General features: G+C 38.0%; 2 protein-coding genes across 5 annotated transcripts in view; one reads left to right on the top strand and one right to left on the bottom strand.

The window, feature by feature from the left end:
- SERGEF (secretion regulating guanine nucleotide exchange factor) overlaps positions 1–24763 on the top strand; it is a 120746-nt gene that overhangs the window by 93067 nt on the left and 2916 nt on the right. For 2 of the 4 annotated variants that reach the window (XM_081936266.1, XM_081936267.1), the window contains exon 11: positions 8204–8409. The exons of 1 other annotated variant lie outside the window; for it this stretch is intronic. In XM_081936266.1, coding sequence (XP_081792392.1) covers positions 8204–8397 — 194 coding nt within the window. In that variant the 3' untranslated portion in view covers positions 8398–8409. Of the gene's footprint in view, positions 1–8203; positions 8806–24763 lie in introns of those variants that run through there. One more of the 4 variants, XM_081936265.1, reaches the window with a different exon arrangement.
- Positions 21604–24763, bottom strand: part of KCNC1 (potassium voltage-gated channel subfamily C member 1) — a 156561-nt gene continuing 153401 nt past the window's right edge. Inside the window, exon 4 of the mRNA XM_081936262.1 lies at positions 21604–24495. Within this exon, the coding sequence (XP_081792388.1) occupies positions 24431–24495 (65 nt within the window). The 3' untranslated portion in view covers positions 21604–24430. The remainder of the gene's footprint in view (positions 24496–24763) is intronic.

Here is a 24763-nt window from a genome sequence, read left to right as displayed (position 1 = left end):
GGACATCCATGTCCTAAGTCTAGAGAAAAGAAGGACTAGGAGTGACATGATAGCAGTATTCCAGTATTTATGGGGCTGCCACAAAAAAGAGGCGGTCAAATTATTCTCCAAAGCACCTGAGGGCAGGACAAAAAACAATCTTGTCTAGAGTCTAGACAGTCACTTATCTAAAATGGCATAGGTTCTCCTGCTTGAGCAGGGGGCTGCACTAGAAGACCTCCAAGGTCCCTTCAATCTCCTTCTCTTCTCTTCTCTTCTCTTCTCTTCTCTTCTCTTCTCTTCTCTTCTCTTCTCCTCTCCTCTCCTCTATTCTATTCTATTCTATTCTATTCTATTCTATCCTATCCTATTCTATTCTAATACATATCATCTGCTTGTTCAAATCAGCAGAATAAACTTAGAAAAAGAGGACATGTTTTCTCACTGAATTTCTGACACGCAAAACTATTCCTGTTACAACGTAAGAATAGTTTTTATCATTCTATGTCAATATTCCCACTTCTGGTTTCAGATGTACAGTTGAAAGGAAATAAACTACTGAATCACCTGATATGAGAAGAAGAGACACACACGAAGAAAGAGAAAGGGTCTCACACCAAACACAGAGTGCACTAAGTTACATCACAAGTGGTCCCTTTTGCAACTGAAGGCACCTTTTGTGTGGTTGTTCTTATTTGCCAAATAATAGCTGAATAATAAATGCGCTCAGGAAGACACTTTGCTCTTTGAAACTTAGCATCCCATGAAACATTAATGTCTTATGTCTCATCTAACAGATTTTTCACCATTTGTGATATGAAGCAATGTCATAGTTAGAGGATATTTTCCCAATATTCATTTTCACGGATGGGTAATAGATTGTATTTTGCTTCAAAGAAATGAAGATCCATCAATAACTTGATGGACAATATTTTTTAATTATGATTCACAATATTATTCAGAAACCTCTTCATCTTGTCACAGAGGTTGGAGAGCATATTTAGTATTTTGAACTTGTTTGTTTTGTGGGCACAAAATGGTTACGGGGGGCTTCCAGATCAACCATAAAGTGAATGTAATGTGGGACTAGCTCACTTCAAAGGGTTTCTCTGCCAGACAAGATATCTGCTGTCTGAAGAATGTTCCATCGTGGATTCTTGCTTATCTTTATCCTTCGGGATATTAGTCTTACGTTTCTCTTATGAAAACTTATAGAAGAGTCATTGGATGTGAGATGGGTGGAAAATAAATTTTATAAATAAATTATAAATAAGTAATAGAATCCCATTCCAACTTTCCTTTGGGTTAACTTTAAAACATACAAATAAAGGATGATTGTTTTCCCATTTGAAATGCCGAGGCCAAAAAAAAAAAAGATTTAGGCTCCACACTAAAAATATTGAGAAATAATTGCAAGCATACAATTGCGGTCTGGATATGCAGAGGGAGTCTGCTAGAAGAGGAATAGAGGGACACCACAAACTGGAGATCTACAAATGGTTCATTCTGCTTTTACGTGTAGTTCTTGACTTACAACCATTCATTTAGTGATGATTCTCAGTTTCAAGGGCACTGAAAAAAGAGACTTGCATCAGGTCCTTGCACTTTTGACCTTCACAGCATCTCCATGGTCACATAATCATAACATGGGTCGTTGGCAACTGGCATATATTTATAATGGTTGCAAACTCCTAAGGTCATGTAATTGCCATTTGTGACTTTTCCCAGCCAGCTTCTGACAAGCAAAATCAATGGGGAAGCCAGAATTGCTAAAAGACAGCAAGATTCACTTAACTCAGGGGTGTCCAAACTTGGGAACTTTAAGATTTGTGGACTTCAATTCCCAGAATTCCCCAGCCAGCCATGCTGGCTGGGGAATTCTGAGAGTTGAAGTCCACAAGTCTTAAAGTTCCCAAGTTTGGACACCCCTGACTTAACTGCAACGATTTGCTTAACCATGGCAAAAAAGAAATTATAAAATTGGGCATCATTCATTTAATAGCTGTCTTATTTAGCAGATGAAACTTCTGGTCCCAATTCTGGCCATAGGTTGAGGACTAACTGTAGCTCACTCAAATGTCCATTTCCAGAATCTCTATGGAGATTCTCAGTCATCCAGGTCATGGTTGTCTCAAAGGAAGAAAACAGGTGTTCCTAAGGAATGAAGGAATGAAGATCTTATTTCTTGAATGCATTGAAGTTAATTGTTGAGGGCCAAGGATAAAGTGTAAGGAAGTGGTATTTTTGTCTAACAAATAAATCTCTATATATGAAATATAGGTAGGGTGTGTGTGTGTGTGTGTGTGTGTGTGTGTGTGTGTGTGTGTTCCAGCATAGCAATTTCAACCAAACCTGGTACACAGATGACTTACTCTATGGAAAAAATACTGTGGGGGTAAGATATCTCTAACACCCCTTGGGGGGGTGTTCTGTTAAGATACAGCCTGTTGTACCTTAAAAAGGCTTCTACTGTACTGCTGTAAAATGGTTCTACTGTACAGCGCAGTGGAGTTGCCTTGGTAACGGCTTCACAGTACTCCACAAGGGGGCTCCCTCTGGTAAGGGGGAAAATCCAACATTGGAAATTACGTTTGGTCTGGACATTTTCCCTCTATAAATAAATACCCAGGCAACGCTGGGTTATCAGCTAGTAGTCTAATAACATATAGAATAAAATAATAAATCAATTAACTGATCAGTTTCATCAACTAACAGTATTCATCAATCACAATTACATAACTTATCAGGACAGAAAATTGGACAAAAAGTTTAATAACATGGGACAAAGTGGTTTAATTAAAACTGGGCCTCATTTGTGGAGTGCTCTTTCTACAGGCAATGTGCCATGGGATCTGCACATGGGTTGAAGGAATCTGATTGAAAGAGGCACGGTTTTCCAATGTTTTTCCCCTTTGTTATTTACTTAAAACATGGTAGAAAGCAATTTCAGCCAAACTTTATTAGAAAAGTCACATAGTTTCACTAATTGTTTTGCATTCTTTGTGAACAATTCTATCCTCCCAACTGACAGAATCTGTTGCAGTTGTATTAAATGAGCATTTCCCCTTCCGATCTATAACCTCTCTATTTTAAACACAAATCATATAGGAGGTTATATTATGAACTTAAGGTATGTTTGTACCTTGCACATATACATCCTTCTATATATATTATTAAATACTAAGGTATTTCAAACTAGAGTTAGGAAAGGGCTTAAAGTTATATTGGTAGTATCCTCCACCAATCAGATTAGCAATTTGTTATCTTCTTTTCCCCATGGTAGGTAAACCTTTGATCATCTTCTCTTCTGTCGTCTTCAGCACCACCAGAAACCTTCTATACAGCATCTCTCCCTCTGCAGCAGGCTTCTTCGGATCATGTCCAAACAATTTTTTTCAGCATTCTTTTTAGCTGCCTAAGAACTAGTCCAGTCCAGATTTACCAGACCGTATACGGTTTTACTAAAACTAGCTACCCAACCATTTCAGTTATTTGAGCCACCAGCCATTATTTCCATTTCCAGCTTTCTTCTCTTCTCTGGTTGGGTTTCATCCCACCTTTAATGTCAGCATGGCATCTTTTACTGGTATAGCCCACCTTCTATGAGAGCTTTCCCATGCAAGACAAAACTAGCTCCTACTGTAATCTCTGTATCAGCAAAGTGAAAACAAACTGTTCTGTTTGGGTAAGAATAGGTGAAGATGGTGGAACATGGGACCCCCCTCTTTTATGAAAAGGATGGGGACTTTCACAGGTGTCAGTGATACACAGTATACAGATACTGTCTCTGGGTCAGTTTCATATGAAGGTAGAACGGGAGTAGCTTGGTGCTGGTTTCCCACCTGTTGCATTTAGTGGTTGAAAGATCAAATAACAATGTACAACTCTTTTATTAGGAAGTTTTACTTTTTTCTAATCAAACTATTAGTTGGTTATATGTCATTGTATTGAATTCACACCATACAGATAAACTATAAAGCTTTCATTACTCACTTCAGAGCATAGGTTTCTGTGTAATTTGAGAAAATGCCACAGACAGGACCGTCCTGAATTCATATTGAGCCGCGGTGGTGCAGTGGTTTGAGGGCAGTACTGCAGGCTACTTCTGCTGATCACCGGCTGCCTGCAGTTTGGCAGATCGAATCTCACCAGGCTTAAGGTTGACTTAGCCTTCCATCCTTCCGAGGTGGGCAAAATGAGGACTCAGATTGTTGAGTGACAATATGTTGACTCTATAAACCGCTTAGAGAGGGCTGTAAAGCACTGTGAAGTCTAATTGCTATTGCTATATGAAGATAAAGTGAAGGAAGTGTCTTCTGTCAAGACTGTTTTTTCAAATGAAAATATCTTTAGACCTAATGGGATTGGTTTCTTAGTCTGACCCACCCTTTAGGGCTAACAATACCCTTTCCATTGATAAATACTTTCTTGAAAGATATAAGATTGGATGCCTACCATCATTAATCTTTTGTATTAACATAACTCCTCTGATCACATCAGATCAGAGGTGGGTTGCTACCAGTTCGGTAGCAGCCCACTGGGATTGGTCGTGGAACCAGTAGGGACGGCAGGCTGGACACGCCCCCGAACCAGTTCCCCAGTCGCTGCTGCCATTGCCGCCTTGTTTTGTACTAATTTTTTCATGTTCTGCACATGCGCAGAACAATTTATAGTCAACTGTGCACGCATGCGCAGCGCGAAGCAAACCAGCAGTAATGCCAGCAGCAACCACCCCTGCATCAGATGTATCAGCATACAAAACAAATGGAAATTTAAAATCTGGCCCTTTTAAGAGAGGATATAAAGCAGTTTTTAACTCTTGAAAAGTTTTTTTTCACACTCAGCTGTCTATGAGGCTTTTATGTTGGTGAAAAAAAAGGAACTATCTACAATATCTCAAATATCCCAGGAATGATCTTGATTTGTTCTTGGATGATGCATCTGCTGAATAACTTGCAGATTATTTTCATATGGCTTAACATCTTGCTGATCAACTATGTGACTTAAGTAATGCAGTTTAGAAAACCTCAGGTGACATTTAGCTGAATTGATAGTTATGCCTCCTGCATTGAAACCGGAAATAACATATTTTAACTACTGCACTCATTCTTCCCAGGTAGAGCTTTAAATAAATATCATCTAGGTGAGCTTCCCAGTATTTCTCCTGGTCTGGAAGTATGTTGCCTATGAATCTCTGGAATGTTGGAGGAGCTCCATTTACAGCTGAAAGCATAAAATGTTGCAGTCGTTCAGTGCACTCCAGCAGTTCGAGCCTAATACTTGTGTGACACAGTGAGCTTCTGTCACTTGCCTCAGCTTCTCCAACCTAACAGTTTGAAAGCATGCAAATGCAAGTAGATAAGTTGGTACCACTCCAGTGGGATTAAAAGTGAAGGCAAGAAATCAACCCCTGCCAGATCTGCCCAACCTGAGGCAAAAACTGGCAGAAAAAAAAAGACTCCGATGACGCTGACTTTTCTGCAGATCACCATTAGCTGCTTTGTGTGCAGGACTAGTTCTCCCCCTGTGTTGCACCCTAGATATTGTGTGAGCATGAACTGAATGAACTAGTAATCTTAGGCAGCCAAACTACTACTCTGCATTAACATTTTAGACTCCTGACTTAATGTACCATCGCCATATGCTATGTAAACAAATAAAAGGTGCAGCAAAATATATTTTCTCTTTGGAGATTTCCTTGAAGAGAACTCACAACTATCCCTTACATAAATGTATAGTAAATAAGTATTTTGCCCCATTGTAACTGAAAAGGAGATAATCTACTTTTGGTATAGAGTATGTCAAACTTGATTGAGCTCAATTCGCTCTATACAAAATCTAACTTCACCATTTGGCTTGGGAATTAAAAATACACACGACATGCACACAATAAATGGCACTTAATTGTACTTTGTTCTGTATATTCTGTACTTTGTTCTGTATATTCTGTACTTTGTTCTGCAGTGTGTTTCTGACTCTTTGTGAATGCTTTAAGATTTTGCTTTATTGGTTTTGGGTCCCTCATATCAAGCATGTGCTCTACTAATTCTGTAGTGCCTGATTTAGTTGTAAATTCTTTGAATTTTTCTAGCAGTATTTCTGCTTTTTCTATGAACATAAAATAATTTCTATACATCTGACAAAGAGCTACACAATTGAGAAAATATATTTTCTCTCACCCCATCTTCTCAAGTAGTTTGTAAGATAGACTTAGTTCTTTTATCCCTAAGTCTGTTTTGTAGTTACTGTAGTTCGCAGTTTACATTCCTGAATATCAACAAAAGCAACATTTGTAGAGATTTCATTGCAGCTTTAATATAATGACTTGCCTTGGGATCTTGCACGGGTTTACAATTCTCCTAATTGTTCTGCCATTTCCTCCTTTGTGTGACAATATAGTCCACTAGGTCTTTGGATCTGGAATTTCACTGGACTGTCCTTCATGACAAGAATTCTTTTGGTTTTGTCCCATTCAACTTTAAAGACCTGAATCCAAGTGGATGCACAAATGCTTTAACCGACTGGATGGATTGGGGTTTGATCCATGAGAATTTCACCAGGGACTTCCTCAATATTGTACACTTAGACAATTAGTCAGCAATATCTTTTTGTTGCGACTGTCCACAAGGAATTTGCCCCTTACTAGAGTCTGAAATCATAAGCATATATTGATTTCTTCTTGCTGACTTTGGGGGAAAAAAAAGGCTAAATCCATAACAATTCTAGAAAATAAAGTAGGAATCAAGGGGATCATTTCCATGAGAGTCTTATATTATTTTTTATCTTAGGTTTTATATATTGACGTTTTTGGCAAGACTGACCATGAATGTGCTTGGCCGAAAGTGTATGTCCCTAAGCCTCATTAGAGATTTTTTTTTCCTTGCCATATGTGACTTGAGATTTTCACTGTCAAAATTCAACACATCTTTGATAAAATACTGGGAAATTGCAGTCTGCTCTTTCAGAATGGAGCTCCAGCTTCTCATAAACTCTACAAAACAAAGTTTCTCAACTTTAACATGTGTGGACTCCAACTACCAGAATTCCTTAGCCTGGGAAGTAAAGTCCACACATCTTAAAGTTGATGTGGTTGAGCAATACTGCTATAAAGACCTCCTTTTTCACAAGACAGCTGCTGTAAACAGAGCTGCTTCTTGCAATTAGAAAAGATACTGCCTCCCTGGTGGTTGAAGTACTCCCCAAGATGCTGTTAGAAATTTGTTTGATTTTTATTGTTTAGCTGAATTTTCTTCCCCAGAGAAATCTATTCAATACTAAATGTCATGTAGATACTTTAATGAAAGTTTTTTTAAAAGAATCATTTCATTTGTAAGTATTTTTCTTCGAGGGTAAGTGCCAAAAAGATCATTAGAGTAGCTGAAATAATTCTCCCACAAGCAAATTGCTTCTTTTCAGACAGAGTTCCCTTTGGCATCAGATTATTTTAAGTGTCTGAGAATTTCATATGGAATTTCTATCTCTAAATACCACTAACAATCAACCTTGGTTCTTGATCAGACAAAGGAAAGTGAAGATATCATGGAAAATTGTGAAATGTTATATGAGCAAAATTGGATTGCAATTAAAAAGTTCCCACCACGCATTATTCTCTTTTTAACGGAACTATTACAAATGATCCACAATGTAATAATCATTTCAATTGCAGTCCCTGCATCATAGTTTTTAATCCCTGTGAAGGCCTCTAAATTAGCATAGGTAGTCCTTGATTTATGACCACAACTGAGTCCAAAATTTTTGTGGCTAAGCCAGACAGTAGTTAAGTGAGTTTTGCCCCATTTTATGGTTTTCTAGCCACAGATGTTGAGTGAATCACGACAGTTGTTGTTAAATGAATCTGGCTTCCTCATTGACTTTGCTGGTCAAAAGGGCACAAAAGGTGATCCCAAGACAGTGCAACTGTGATAAATATGAACCAGTTGCCAAGCATTTTTGATCATGTGATCATGGGGATGTTGCAGTGGTCATAAGTGTGAAAAACAGTCAGAAGTCACTTTTTTCAGTGCTGATGTAACCTCCAATGGTCACTAAATGGATGGTTGTAAGTCAAGGACTATCTATATACCTTTTTTTTTTCTTCATCTTTTTTTTTTAGGACAGCAAGGTTAGGGAGCCTTTTCCAAGTATGATTCACTAGGATTTTGGATGTTGCGATTTTTCACTGGCTGCTTTAATATGCTGATTATTTTCTTTTCCTTTGACTTAGGCAACCAGTGTTTTTCCTGGGGATGGAACGAGCATGGCATGTGTGGCAACGAAACAGAAGAAAACATTTGTCTTCCTCAGCCTGTGGAAACTCTTGGTTCTTCAGAGCCGCTTTTAATTGGTTGTGGAGCCGGACACTCCTTAGCATTTTGCTCTTTACCAAGCTTAGACCCAACACCCTCTGCACAATTTTAAATTCACCCAGAGGTTTGTCTTTGGTTAATAAATGCAGTTAAGGTCAAAGCAATTTAGTCATACTAGGCATGGCAAAATTATCCATATTATATACTGACAGTCATTTTGCCGGGTTCATATTTAAAAGGAGGAAGATTTTGGCTTTTGTTTGCGGGGAGCAAAGTATGAAAACATTTAGGTGTGATGAAATGAAACAGAATGTGCTTTATTTATTGTCAAGTGTGAAAAACCAGATTTACATGTAAAGCTGCCAATGAACTGATTTATTACTACAGCCTATACCAGCGATGGCGAACCTTTTTTGGCTCGCGTGCCACAAGTGGGGGGAGCGCAGGGGGGTCGTGTGCGGGCCTGCCACACCCATAATGCAATGCGCGACCCCCCAGTGCGCATGCGTGCACAACGCGCGACCCCCCATGTTTACATGCTTTTTTCGCCCTCCCCAGGCTCCAGAGGCTTTATAGGAGCCTGGGGAGGGCGAAAAGAGCCTCCCCCACCCCCCGGAGGCCCTCTGGAGGCTTCAGGGACTGTCCGGAGGCTTCCCTGAAGCCTTCGGAACGCTTAAAACGACCCTCCGAGCAAACCAGAAGTCACTTCCGGTTTGCTCGGAGGGTTGTTTTAAGCATTCCGAAGGCTTCAGGGACCGTCCGGAAGCTTCCCTGAAGCCTCCGGAGGCCCTCCGGGGGGCGGGGAGGCTCTTTTCGCCCTCCCCAGGCTCCTATAAAGCCTCTGTAGCCTGGGGAGGGCGAAAAATGGCTTTTAAAAAGGTGAACTCAGCTGGCCAGCGCGCGCATGTGCGCTGGCAGGCTGACAGGGCAGCGCCTTGCATGCCCTGACAAATGGCTCCGCGTGCCACCTGTGGCACGCATGCCATAGGTTCGCCATCACTGGCCTATACACAGGAATCTCCTGATACTAAGAGTTAGCACCTGGACAAAACTAGATAAGTATTAATGGCAGACAAGGGTGAGTTGGACTTAGTTTGCTTGTGGATACAAAATAATTCCAAACTGATGCCTAGTTTAACTCCTCCCCCTTCTGCCAGTCCATTTCCTACATTTATTGATATCAAGCACATAGTTACCACAGGTAGTCCTTGCTTAATGACTGCCCTGTTTAATTATTCTTCAAAATTATGATGGCGTTGAAAAAATAACTTTATGACCAGTCCCTACGCTTGCAACGGTTACAGTATCCTGCGGTTATGGGATCTTCAATTGTACACTTCATAGTCAGCTTCCAACAAGCAAGGTTAATGAAGAAGCCAACAATGAAATTATAAGTCACAATCATCTGATGGCTTGCTTAAATACTGTGCTGGTTAGCAATAGAATTGCCCATCCCAGTTATGATAATTAAGTGAAGGACTACCTGTCCAGTTTTTATCCAAGAAAATATATTGGAGCATTAATCTCAATATTGGAGATTTATAATTGGACTATACTGTTTCATCAATACATATGCAATCAGATATAGAGACTTCCAGGTGAGAAAAATGGTGGATTGATGCTACTCTGAAAGGGTAGGGATGCTGAGGATGGAATTATGCCTGCCAGCATAATTCTCATACCCAATTTCTCCAGACAAAGAAAAGCCAAAAAGATTGCCCATGTGTGCTCTGGATAGCAGTTCCTTATGAGGAAGCCTTCAGTGCCCAAAAGGATTCTGCAGGCACCTCCTGTGTGAAGTGCCTGGAGCCAAGGAAGATCTGACTTGTAGCCTCAATGGAGCCTTTAATGGATATCAAGTCCCACTTTCTTAAGCACTTCAGATGGTAACTATTTAAAAACTAGAGAATTCTCTGGAATAGCAGTTTAACTTGACCTTCTGTGTTTAACAGAAAAAGAACAGATTCCCCCCCCCCCCAGGAATTAACTTGCAGCAAAAAGTACATTAAAAGTTTGGACTATAAAAACGTTTTTAAACAAATATAGGGACCAGTGATATTTTTTTTTAATTTGTTCTACTGTAGGTTCCTGTAATTTTTTTAGAAGAGCTACCCACAATGGTGGAGTGGAATGTGAGGAGAGTAGAACTGACTGAAATAGCTAAATTGACTTGTCTAATTAAAGAAAGCACAATAATATTTTTTAAAATAAAAGAATGGGAACCCTTTATGGACTTTTTGCTGCCAATGGACAAAAAATTGTGGTTTGGGGGATTTACTGATTTAAAAGCATTGTTTACAGGAAGACGGGATCCAAAATATTTAATTTCAGAGGCTTGAAATGGTGAATAATCATGCCAGTAATGGCTTCACTTCAGAAGTTGTTGATGCTTAATCAATGGAGGTTTTAAAGAAGAACAGCTACATATCTGAAATGATATAGGGTCTCTTGCTTGAGCAAGGGGTTGGATTAGAAGACTTCCAAGGTCCCTTCCAATTCTATTATTCTATTGTATATGTTCTATTATCTGCTGCAAAGAAGATTGAAGGTGCTACATTTGCTGTCCGGTGCCTTCTAAAGCTCTTTTTTTGGAATTGAATCATAGTCTTTATATGTATTTATTAGGTTGTTGAAGGGGCATAAATATAATAGTAGCATTCACAAATAAGCTAGTTAATTAAAAAAGAGAGTTTTACTTTCCTAGACTGGAGTTTGCCATATGTATAAAATGTAGAAGCTTTGGAGTTCTGTGCCACATCAACTGAATCAGTGATAACAGTACTCTACAAATCCAGGATTTTGTGTTAATAGTCTGATACTCTGTAAGCCTAATCTGTTCCATCTGTTTACAAGCAATTTATTTGGAAAGCCAATTAAGATCGATTGACAAAATCTGTTTAGCCATTTGTGATCTCTGTTAACTTTACCTGTAAACATATTACCAGAAATTATTGCGGTGACTTTTATACATATCCTAGTAAACATAAATCGTAATGTATGTACACAAATATATTTGGTAGAATGCAGAATTGCAGGCTAACTCAATGCTCACTGCTAGGAATTCAATTCTGATGGGCTCAAGGTTAGCTCAGCCTTCCATCCTTCTGAGGTTGGTAAAATGAGAACCCAGATTGTTTGGGGCAATAGGCTGATTCTGTAAACCATTTAGAGAGAGCTATAAAGCACTATAAAGCAATATATACCATATTTTTCAGAGTATAAGACACACCCTTTTTCCTCAAAAAAAGAGGCTGAAAATCTGGATGCGGCTTATACACCGAATACAGCATTTTTTGCCTCCTGAAACCCGCCCCCCTTCACCAAAATGGCCTTGCATACCCTTATGGAAGCTTGTAGAGAGCTCCTGGGGGGTGGGGAGGTCAGAAATGAGCAAAAAACGGGCCAGTTTTTTGCCTCCCCAACCCCAGCAGCACTCTATAAGCCTCCATAAGGCTATGCATGCAATTGTTTTGACAAAAAACAGGCCCATTTTTGCAAAACATGGGCTGTTTTTTGCTCATTTGCAAGGCCCCCCAAGGCTATTCATGCCTTTTTTTTTGAAAAAAAAATGGGCCGTTTTTGGGAGGTTTGCAGAGTGCAAAAACCTTTTTTTCCTTTTGGAAAGCTCTTTAACTGATTGATGAGAATTACATTGATTAAGTGCTGTGCCAGCAGAAACACCAACCTATCTACTGTATTTCTCTCTCTCTCTATTTCTCTCTCTCTCTATCCCTTTATCTACCTACCTAACTAACTAACTACTCTCACTCTCCCTACCTACCTACTGTATTTCTCTCTCTTTCCCTCCCTGTCTATCCCTCTATCTACCTACCTACTTTTTTTTTAATTTGCCTCTTCAAAACCTTGGTGCGTCTTATACTCCAGTGCGTCTTATACTCCGAAAAATACTGTAAGTCTAAACGCTATTACTATTGTTATTGGCCTGGTTAACAAAGAGGCTACATGGTCATGTATCAGAGATGCTCTAGTATAGGGGTGTCAAACTCGCGGCCCGTGGGCCAGGTGCATCACACCCACCTCTTTTAGCGAAGGGGGAAAAAGTTGTGACACATGACAGCATATCATGTGACATGTCGCGAGCTTGACACCACCTACTTCTAGTAGATCTCGCATTAAGCAAGGGAATGAACTAATTAGCTCCTTCTAACTCAATGAAATTATATGGGTTGACAAAAAGTCTTCTATTACGCTTCCCCTCAGATGCACCATAAAAATTCAATAGTGCACAAGGATGTTCAATCTGATGAGGAAGATTGCTTGAAAGAAAAAAAAGTACAGTATTCATGAGGTGTCCTTCAACCTGTCTTTGTTTTGTTTTTAATCATCAGCAGTACTCAGAAATCATTTCATAATGTTGAGCATGCTATAAACTATTTTACCTCTTCATGTTTTTGCTGACATCCTTTTGCAGAAGGATTTTTAAAAAATCATGTTCTGCTATTAGGCTTACTTGTATTCAGGCTATTAAACTTTTTATCTCTAGCTCTTGATTAGGCATTTGCTTGTTCTATCCGTATATCCTTGGCTACGGGGGAAGATTATGAATTGAATTTTCTTTCCCAGCTGCATTTTGTGTCCCTTTTGCTCCTCTTCCTTTGTTCTTCCTTTTTATTTTTCCTCCTAAATTTGAGTTCATTTAAGGTGTACACCTTCAGTGATTTACACTATATTGTTAATTCTGTGCTGTGTATCTATTGTTTGTATTCGTTAATTATTTTTGCATAATATAATAAATAGAATTTCTTTTCTTTATCCTCCTTTTTTATTCGCATATTATTAACAGTAGAATGATCTGATTAGATGTTTAATCTGTGTGAGGAGCATGAAGATGCATTGCCGAATATTTAATTATTTTTGATCATGTATATATTTTGTTTTTATCATGTAATTTTTTAAACTTTCATTTATTTTTTGAGGAGTTTGGCCTTTTTATATGAGATAGATGGATAGAACAATCTTTTCCTCACTGTTTTTGATGTTAGTTATATTTTGTGCCTGTTGGATCAAAGCAAAGGCCAACCAGGTACCCTTTGGACAGAACTAGAAACCCCACATTCTTATATGCCCTTCTGAATCTATGTATGCAACCCAAATTGCCCTCTGAAAGTTTCTGGTGAATTATTATTTTGTGTGACAAAAAGGGAACATTGTTAAATGCAGCTAAATTAGGATTGTTCATGTAAAGCAGAGGTGGGGAACTGTGGCCCCTTTATGACTTGTGGACTTCAACTCCCAGAATTTCTGAGCTATGTTGGCTCAGGAATTCTGGGAGTTGAAGTCCATAGGTCATTAAATGGCCATAGTTCCCCATTCCTGTTGTAAAGGGTTGTGTTCCTACATTGCGTGTTCTTTCATCTGTTTGCTAGACAAGTTTTTATTGGATTGTATATCCCTAGAACAAACTTCTAATAATAAAAAATGGGGTTGATCAGAAACTATCATCTAGAAACATTAGAACATTTTAGCATATGAATTCTCAGTCCTTCAGATAAACAAGGATATGCGGGTGGTTCTGTTTATGTTCTCCTTATGATTGTAATAGTGCAAGTTGCAAGTTGTGACAGTCTTAAAGTGATTTACCCATTTAATGACCTTTTTTGGGCAGTGGTTGTTAAGCGAAGCAGTTGTTAAGCAAACCAATTGTTTACTTGTAAATTTTTGCCAGTTTTTGGCAAAAACATCATAAAATGAGGTTGTGTGAATGGACCAGTTGCTGAACACCCAATGTGCAGTATTGTGACTCTGGGGTGTTTTTGTGGCAGACATTTGAACTTTGGAACCAGTTCATTAGTACACCAGGAGAGGCCTGTATAACTTTGAATCATCACTAAGCAATGGATCATAAGTTGAGGACTACCTGTAATGCAGCATAACCAATATTTAGCAAGCATCAATGCAATTGTTTCTAATTCATAGTAAAGGGAAGCCTGATTATTTGTCCAGTGCTGATGCTAAAAATAAGAGCTACAAAGCCTTATTTTCTCATTCATGGTGTCTATTTACATTAGGCAAATTGCATTTGTATGTAATGAAATTTGTGTAGATGACTTGGAAAATGAGGGGAAGAGAAACAATTACACCACAAAATAATTACGTAGGAAACAATTACACAAGAGAGGCAGAAACTCCCAGTGTCTTAACAGTCAGATAAAGAAACTTGGGAAAGACCTGCTCTAAAGGGTCAAGCAGGTAAAAGTGGCAGAAAGTTTGTACCTTTGTACCTGGAGATTTGCAATATTCTGTTCATGTAGCCTTACAATAAAGCAGAAATAGTTCTACGTAGCTTTCAGAAAATATTTTTAGCCTCAGTTAAAATAGGCATGCATTCTAATGAGAGATTCTGGCAGATATTTAGGCAAAAATTTATTGGAGGACATGACATTATGTCATTGAACACATTTGTTTTATGGGATGTCTAGATGGAGATATCTTTTGCTTTGATTTCCCTTATTTTTCAGCTGCTGCTTCCATCATAAAGAAAATATCTTTGCCAAAACAGAGAATAGCCAAAGTCTTTGGCCTGCTAAAGATAGAAGGAATCTACCTGCAATTGCCTGTGGCCCATTGCAGAATCACAAACAATCTTGTTAATCTTTAAAATACCACAACAGTTCTGTTAGTTTTATTTGCAGCATTATAGCAATGCTACCAAATTCTACAGAATTGGATGTTGAGATACTTTTGCCTTATGGCATTAAAGTGGAATTAAATCTTAGTAGGTTTTACTCTACTTGGATATATTGTTTTCCTTTAAAGAGAGAAGAGTTGTTAGGAGCCCTTTTCTGAAAACTCTGTAGAAAGTTGCTGTGACATTCCAGCAGTGGTGAAATTCTTTTTTTTTTTTTTTACTACCGGTTCTGTGAGTGTGGCTTGGTGGGTGTGGCAGGGGACGGATACTGCAAAATCTCCATTCCCTCCACACTCCTGGGGGAAGAATATTGCAAAATCTCCATTCCTACCCCACTCTGGGGCCAGTCATAGGTGGTATTTGCCGGATCTCTGAACTACTCAAAATTTCCGCTACTGGTTCTCCAGAATCTGTCAGAATCTGCTGAATTTCACCCCTGCATTCCAGCCTATCAAGATGCTGGTGTTGATCAGCAGAAACCTGGTAGCTTAGATTTTACTCCCCTTAGGAAGTTTCTTTCCTGCTACAGCCTATCATGATCGTGAATCCTGAAAGAGGCCTCCTGATTGCTCTCCATCTGCCCTCCAAAGCACCTCACTACAGAACTATTTGATGATTGATTTTGGAGCCTGTCTTGAAGTTAATCAAAGAAGGACATATTGGAAGCCAAGTAAGTCACCCCTTTGCCCTTCTGCTGCAATATTGAAAATTATGAATCTTACCCAAAATGAATCATTGTGGGGGAGGGGTCTTTAGATCTCATGACGGGTGATGAAATTCAATAGAAATTGGGGAAAGGGTCTGACTTGCACATTTTCTGTCCTATTATATCTCAGGTCTAGAATCTGTTTAACCAGCAGAATTAAGTTTTCATTAAAATGTTAAGTGATATGATGGCAGTTAATTTAAATGCATTTTAACATGGATTTCATCTGTATTTTTATTGCCTAACATTTGTATTGTATGCATGACATTAATTTTCATCCAATGATTACATCGAAACATTCTCATATCTGACTTTTAGCACTAAAATAATTTTTGTCTACTTTTATTTATTTTAGGCAAACAATAAAAATAACACAAAGGAAAAAAGTTAAACACAATCTATTGCCAAGTTTTAGATACATCCAATTTAAATATTATAAAATTCCTGGGTGACTACAGAAATGTGGCTATTTACATTTAAGTGACCAATATGGCATCTAAGCAGTTTAACCATATGGTTGGTTACAGAAATAAAATTTATTGCTCTTCCCACCCTCCATTTGTTTCTAACAAGCAAAAAAAAAAAAAAGAATTCATTAATTTCAGCCCTAAGATGCAATAAATAAAATAACTTCCTTCTATATTACCTGACATAGAGGTCCACAACTGGAAATTTCCCAGGTACAAAGCTGGAAGGCATGATTACTATTTAGGGCTATCAGATCTGGTCTACAGGAAAAAAAATATCACTAGATGGCAGTAAAGAAATGCAGAAAAGCCAATTCTTTTCAGGCAAATAAGCTGCTTGGCCAGATGTTATATCCTGCCAGTGGGGCCAGAAAAAAGAATACCGCAGGTTAGGGGCAACTAGATGACTTCAAATAAGATCCTGAGCTCCAGTCAACCCTGGAATTGGCACTGATTAGCACTCGTTCAAATATATCTTTAAGAAGTGACATTTTCAGTCCCATCTAGAAGCCGGGAAGGGGGGGGGGGACCAGGCTGCTTTAATGAGTAACAGGGAAGTCCTCCTGTGAGGTTCAAAGATTCTTATTTTCAAAAGGTGCACAGCTTAGTTGCCGTACTATTAGTACTATGGAGAGAAAGACTGCTTCTCCTGCTTTATTGAAAATTGCAGGCTGAAAAAGCTCGGGGAAGGGTTGAATGACTAGAGATACAGTCTTATGAAAAAGAGCCAAATAAAGGAAAGATTTCTCTTAGAACTGGTAAAGTGGTAAAATGGATAGGGGAAGTAGGGTAGAACCACCATCTTTTCAGCAGTTTTGGGAGGTACAAGCTATCAATTATGAGGGAAAAATTTGAAAAGGGTGTCTTGGACAGCCTCCTTACATTGGACTTACAAAAGAAATGTATTATATCTGTAAGGATATTCTTGAGGAAAGGTAAAGAGGATGAAAAGAAATCAGTTTCTGAGACACTACTTAAAAGGAATAAGCATCAATACTTTTTTTTTAATAAAAAGATTTATACAGTTGACTTGTTTGATCAAGGTTAATATATATGTGTGTGTATGTGTGTGTGTGTGAGTTTGTGTGTGTGTGTGTATCTTCTCCAGATGCTAGTTCAAATGAGGAAGAGCCAGGTCCAGGGACATCAGGAGCGGGAATAGAGGAACATCTGGAGGTTGCCGGAGGCTGCCAGGTGTTGCGAGACCAAGCACAGCAGAACAGTTGCGGGTGGAGTGATGGGACGAGTGGCCAGTTGAGCAATGGACAGGAGAGGTCCAGCTACAGCTGGGAAGCCCAGAACCTTCGGGAGATGAGGAAAATTTGCCTACCCTTCCCACTCTGAGAGTGCATTGGGTCAAGAGGAGGCAGGCACAACAAAGTTCAGCCAAGCTATTTGTGAGTCGGCATCCTTGCCTCTCTTGATGGACTACACCGGGAAGCGTCTATTTACCTCAGCGCTTGGCGTGAAATGACGCTGGAAACAACATGCCTGTTTCCTTGCTGTGCGTTCTTCAGCCACAGTCATTCTTGCCTTGACTACCAGATTTTGATTCTGTACTTCGAATTTTGGCTCATGTCTCTTGATCTCTGGACTTGCCTTTGCCTTGTGGACTTGTCTTTGTCTTGCAGATTTGCTTTTGCCCTGTTGACTGGCATGGGGTTTTCCTTGAATAGCCTACTGAATCCCTGGGATGGGCTGGTGTGGGTGTGAGGAATTTCTGGGAAGACTATTTGGGACTTGGAAGTCTCCAAGATTTCTAACACCCGTGGTGTGTGTGTATGTGAGCGGGATAGGGGACCAGGATTGAATTTTATTTTTATTTATAGGTGGCACTTCACTTACAACCATTCATCTAGAGACTGTTGAAAGTTACAACGGCACTGAAAAAAATGACTTATGGCCGTTTTTCACACTTATGACCATTGATGCTCATATGATCACCTTTTGTGACCTTCCAAGCAAAATCAACGGGGAAGCCAGATTCACTTAACATCTGTTTTACTAACTTAACAACTGCAGTGATTCACTTAACAACTGTGGCAAGAAAGTTTGTAAAACGGGGCAAAATTCATTTAACTCTGTCACTTAGCAACAGAAATTTTGGCCTCAATTGTGGTTGTAAGTTGTCTGTCTGTCTGTCTCTCCCCTCCTCTCTCAATCATCTACCATCTATTCTATATCATCTCTATATCTATCTATGTGTCTGTCTGTCTGTCTGTCTGTCTGTCTGTCTTTATCTATCTATCTATCTATCTATCTATCTATCTATCTATCTATCTATCTATCTATCTATCTATCTATCATCATCATCTGCCAACTACCATCTACCATCTACATCTCTATATCTGTCTGTTTTTCCATCTGTCCATCCATCCATCCATCCATCCATCCATCCATCCATCCATCCATCCATCCATCCAATCATCTAATGTTTGCCTGCCTGTATCATTTAGAAACTACCCGTCTCCCTCATAGAGTATTTGAAAGACTGGGCAGTCTTAAAATAACATCTTAAAAACATAAAAACTGAATATAAAATTTAAAAAGAAATAAGAATAGTTAAAGTTTTACATTAAAAGTTGTCTTCAGGTCACTAGCTAACCACACTGCTGCATGCCTTTGTATGAGCCCCAAGCAAGATGGCAGAGCCAAGTCTTTAGATACTTTAGAAAGTGCAGGAAACAGGGCCAGTCTTGCCTGTAAGGGGAGAATATTTGAAGGGGGTGGGGGCAAGGGCTGAGAAAGCTGTCTTCCCAGACATGCTAGTCTGAATTCTTCAACTGATAGGGTCTGCTTGAGAGGGTAGGAGAGGCTGATGTGATGAAGTAAACACGGTTCCCCATGTAACTTAGCTCCATGTTTAGGGTTTTAAAAGGAAAAACCAACACTTTGAATTGAACCTGGAAACAAATTGTCACCCAGTGGTGAGGCTTTAAAGATTTGTTTATGAATAAGATATAGAAAGAGGAAATGTTTTTTCTTTTTATTTTCAGAGAAAGTGAACAGCTATGGTATTAAAATGAAAGGAAACTGTTGAACTTGTGAAGGAGTTTCCGAAAGGAGATGAATAGATGATGAGAAATTAATTTATAGGACATATTTGATGGGAGTAAAATTCAATATGTTGTTTTGGGTAGCTTTTAATGAATTTTTAAAATGAATTTTGAATGATGAAGCTTTAAAGATTTATGTATAGTTATGAGATAAGATATGGAAAGAAGTCATTTTTTGTAATGAAAGGAATATGAAATTGATTTACTTTAAATATGTATTTATATTTATTTCTGGTACCTGTTAATGGACTTTTCTTGATTAAGATTGAATTATGTGGTTTTATGATTTGCTAATAGATAAAAGATGAGATACAATTTCAGTAACATCACCTTCTCTACCATTTCAGCCTAAAATCTCTTCATAAAGAAAATGAAGAGATTTTACTGGTCTTGAGGAAGGGAGAAGTCACATATATAGTCATATCTATGACCTTTCCCTTCATCAAGACCAGTATAATGAAGGCTGAAATGTTAAATGCTCTCTACATGGGGCTCCCCTTGAGGTGCACCCGGAGACTGCAGTTGGTCCAGAATGCAGCCGCGCAGGTAATCATGGGGAGATCGAGGTTCTCCCATATAACACCTCTCCTGCGCGAGCTGCACTGGCTTCCTGTGGCCTACCGGGTGCGCTTCAAGGTGTTAGTCACCATCTTTAAAGCGCTCCATGGCATAGGGCCTAGTTATCTGCGGGATCGTGTCCTGCCCCATACATCCCTGCGGCCCATTCGCTCACACAGAGAGGGCCTTCTCCAGTGCCGTCCTCTAGAGACTGTCAGAGGGCGGTGCCCAGGAGTAGGTCCTTCTCTGTGGCGGGTCCCACCCTTTGGAACGACCTCCCCCCAGACATCAGGACAACAACCGATCTCCGCTCCTTCCGCAGTAAACTGAAGACCCACCTGTTTCGGCTAGCCGGCCTGGCATAATCTCGACAACTGTTCCACCCCTTGGTTAATTTTAATTGTCAATGTTAGCTTTTAAACTTTTATTCTTATTGGGGTTTTAACTTCTCTGATTATTGTATTTATTTATTTTTACCTCCTCCTTTGTAGTCGGTAGACCGTTGCTTGTGTACGTCGCCCCGAGTCCCTGTGGGGAGAGGGGGCGACTAATAAGTCTGATAAAATAAATAAAATAAATAAATAAATAAAGAAGATGATGTTATTGAAAATGTATCTCATCTTTTATCTATTAGTAAATCATAAAACCTCACAACTGAATACTAATCAACAAAAGTCCATTAACAGCTACCAGAAATAAATATACATACACATTTAAACAAACAAAATATTTCTTTCATTTATTTTACCTAGTAACTTAGTATTTTCTGTAATACTACACAAAACAGTTCTTTCAATATCTTCTCATAAAACTGTAAATAAATCTTTTATGCATATACATATACATAATTGAAAATATATCTATATATATATATATATCTCATCTATCTATCTATCATCTATCTATCATCTATCTATCTATCTATCTATCTATCTATCTATCTATCTATCTATCTATCTATCTATCATCTATCTATCTATCTATCTATCTATCTATCTATCTATCTATCTTCTATCTATCATCTATCTATCATCTATCTATCTATCTATCTATCTATCTATCTATCTATCTATCCTTTTCATATTTTTCTTTCTTTTCATCCCTCCTTTTCTTGCTTTGCACTTTTTGCTTTTGCTTTTTTTGGTATTTTTATGAATTAGTTTTTTATATTTGTATTTTTTTAAAAAAATCTGACTGCATTGGATAAAACTCACACAGGATTCATCTGCTTCCCAAAATAAAATAAATACAGTATTTTATAGTATTAATAGGAAAATAAAATATAGAATATCTAGGACTATATAGCAAGCCACTCTCTGGTGGGAAAAAAGGCAATCTGACTAATGCTAAATAAGAGTAGTTCCCTTTAAATGGGTATAGTTATAGTTTGGTACAAACTATAAATTATAGTTTGGTACATCTGTCAAAACTAGAGATATGCAATAAAAGATCTCTGTTATCACCACATTTGATGAAAAAGAACAGTTGGGAATTATTTTGGAAATTACTTTCCAATGAAAGTTTCAGCCAAATGCCATTGATGTACTATGGTTTTCTAGTACGTATTTGGTTGCCAGGGGGCCTATGAAAGATTGATGTACAATCATGTCTTCAGCAGTTTTCCACCTCACACTTTTATTGAATCCCAAGGGAATGTAGCAGGGGGGAAATCTCCCTGTGAGTCTTTTTCCCGTGTGAGATTCAGAGAGATTGAAAAATGTGCAACCATAAACATCAACACCAGTACTAGAATTTTTTGCCACCTCCAACAACAAAGAGGTTTTAAAAAGATACCAAGGAAAATGAGAAAGGTATTCACAAGCTCTCTATGCTCAAACGTAGCTGTTTCTTTATCCCGTTGATTGCAGATACCATGCTCTGTCCCTATCTCAGGGCTGGTGTAATTTTGGAGAGCCTTTTGATGACATCCATGAAGAATAAGAAAGCTTTAGAGTTCTGCAGCTCCACAGGTTGCCTTTGTAAACAGCCTCTGCTATTCTTCAAGGAGATTAAACCAACCTAAACAATCAAGGATAAGAAAGATAGGTTCTTTTGGATTTTTCCCTGCCTTTTTTGTTTCAAGGAATGGAAAGAATTTTGGAAGTGGGATGAGGAAAGATAACGCTTCTTGTATATCCATTTAACTCTTATTGCTACTGCCTTGTGTTTTTCTTCCTACCTTGCTGAACTAGGTAGCACAAGATTACTTCCTTTAAAGTTTAGCTTTCAAATGGGACTTTATTAGACTACCAGCCCAGGCAAATTTTATCAGTGGAATGTGTTTAATTCCTTGCCATGAAAGTCATATTCTTTGAAAAATAATGAGGCTATAATAATTAGTTGTAAATGGGTGTTAAAAGCCAGATATTCAAGAGATTTCCAGTATGTGAAAAAAAACCCAACAACAGATGTCCAATTTGGCATTTATGTCACATTTATGTCAGATTATGATTATTTCCATAAGATTTTATGTTTATTTGACATCTTTGTGTCCATTTAGTGAAAAAATTAATTGGCTCACTTACTTGCTGGACATGTGCTCAAAGTACTGCATTGGTTCATGTGATGTGATCATATATTCAAGCAATTCCCTTTTACACTTACATCACAGAATAATTATTGCTCTGGAAACTGAAGGTTTATACAGATTCTCATGTGCTCTGATATCATAGTGTATACTTATGATTGGAAAACTAACACAAAAACAAAGGCACATGTGAGTTTTTACAATAGCAATGTAAATAAATAGATTAAATCCTGATACTGCAATATCCATGCTCTTATCAGTTTATACAATATTCTGAAGAACGTACATATACATTCCTATATATGAATACATATAGATAATTAAAAGACTATTTAGAAATGTGGGTTGCATATACTAATTATTACATTAGATGCCTCATTTTTTCTTATTAAATATACTGACCTAAACATTCAAGGATAAGAAACATATATTCTTTTGGAATTTTTTTTTCTGTTTTAAGGAATGGAAAGAGGTTTGGAAGTGGGATGAAGAGAAGTAAAACTTCTATATTTATGTAACTCTTATTGCTACTGTCTTGTGTTTTTCTTTTGTCTATTCTATGAAGTACTTCATTCCTAAGATTTATCATCATCATCATCATTAATAGCCCTACCTTCTTCTTAGGAAGTAGTTAGGTCTTACGATGTGATGAAACTTAATCCTTTGCTTTAGTGTTTTAATTACAAGCAAATTTACGACAAAAATTCTAAATATTTTCTTTCAATCTGAAATAAAATGGTATGATTCAAATCTCTACAACTACCTTTAATGTTAAGTAATTTAAGACATCATTTAGTATGATTAAAAGGTATCTAATTCTATATCTTTCTAAGTGCTATCAACTGTTAAGAAAACCACAGTAGTAAGAAAAACTGAATTCACATTATCAACTAAAAAGCCAAACTTTTATTATTAATTAAGCAAGGAGGAATAGAGTAAAATCTACCAATCTCTAGATTTTATCTATTCAATTATGGAAATATTGATTAGTGTTGTGAAGACTGAAGACATAAGTTGTATCAAGGATTTGGGAGGTGACTTCCTTAGGCACTCACCAGTTTACCATCTTATAAGCAAAGCATAAGCAAGCCTTTTCTTTTAGATTGTTCCATTGGGAATCTTTGCATGGTATTTATTTACAATTTCAAAAACATTTTCTTTGGGATGTTCTGAACATTTCAGAAAGGAATTCTGATTTACACTATACAGTAGGCATTGAAACCATTATACAAAAATTTATTTCATGCTAGAATTATTTTGCATAACATTGCACATGCATTTTATTCAGAATTCTAAATTGCATACAATGCCATTTTGTTGTTTCTTGAAACTCTGAGATAAGTTTATATCGAAGTAGTTTCCTGATTTGTATATTGTAAATCCCCAGGTGTTGCAGTTGTTGCTTTAAAAAAAACCCAATGTTGGTTCCTTTTTTGGTTGAATTCTTTACTGATCACTTAATATAAACAATTTCTCATAAAGGGTCTTCACACTGGATCTATACACCAATAAAGTACAGAGCTGAAAAATTAGTTTAGACCAGCTATTTCCATCAGGATCAAAAACTGGTCCCAGATTTCACAAGCATGCCAACAAAAACAGACAAGAAAAGAAGATTGTTTGTACATTTTACACAAGTCTAGTTGGATGAAAAGTTCTTGGGCTTCATGTTCTGCATGATGAATTTATGAAGGCATGGTCAATGTGACTGCCAATTGCACTTTTTAAACCATCCACCCTTGTGATCATGTATACAAATAAACAATCCATTGCAAAGGAATGTACGGCTTTAGAATATCTTTTACAGTTTGCTACTACAACATATGTAAAAGTAAAGAGCTTTGAAGGAAAATATATTACTTTATCTCCCCCCACCCACCCCGCCCCCAAACACCCCCTTAATAGTAAAATAAGTTAACTTGTACAATCTCAGGGGTTTTCTTTTTTTTCCTTTTTTTTCATGCAATTCATGCTATGAAACAACAACAACGGAAAAAATCTGCCATTTGATACATTCCGGCCATAGAGAAATCCTGCATGTCTCCCTTTTTGAAACCACATATATCATCCTGCAAACTTGCACGGAGGGAGATTATATTTGTCCAAAGAAGAGGTCTTCTATGCCTGCACAGTTCCACCCAGACGTTTATAAGCCATCATTGTCCATCTCGTTTTCTCCATGTCAAGTCACTTTGACTGCCTCTGTTGGCATATATTTAGCAATGACAGGCCTTTCTTTGCAAAGATCTGCATGTAAAGAATATAATCAATACTTGAGCTTCTCTCCTGTGCTTTGCAAACCAAACTGGGTGTTTTATAGCAAGGAGGATAAAGGAGAAAGAGCTACATGCAGAGGCAGCCAATTTTCTTCCCCGCCAATATGTATTTTTTCCCCATGCAGTCAGCCAGCCAGCTAGAGACCTCTCTACAGTGTATCTTATTGCTTTCAACATAGAAGAGACACCATGCAAAGTTTTGTCCTACTGCTTGTACTTTGCTCACACTCTTGTAAGGT

The sequence above is a fragment of the Natrix helvetica genome, assembly GCF_964273705.1.
Source record: "Natrix helvetica genome assembly, chromosome: 1".
NCBI classification, from domain to species: Eukaryota; Metazoa; Chordata; class Lepidosauria; order Squamata; family Natricidae; genus Natrix; species Natrix helvetica.
The sequence above is the reverse complement of the archived record's forward strand: the minus strand, read 5'-3'. Positions and strand labels throughout refer to the sequence as shown.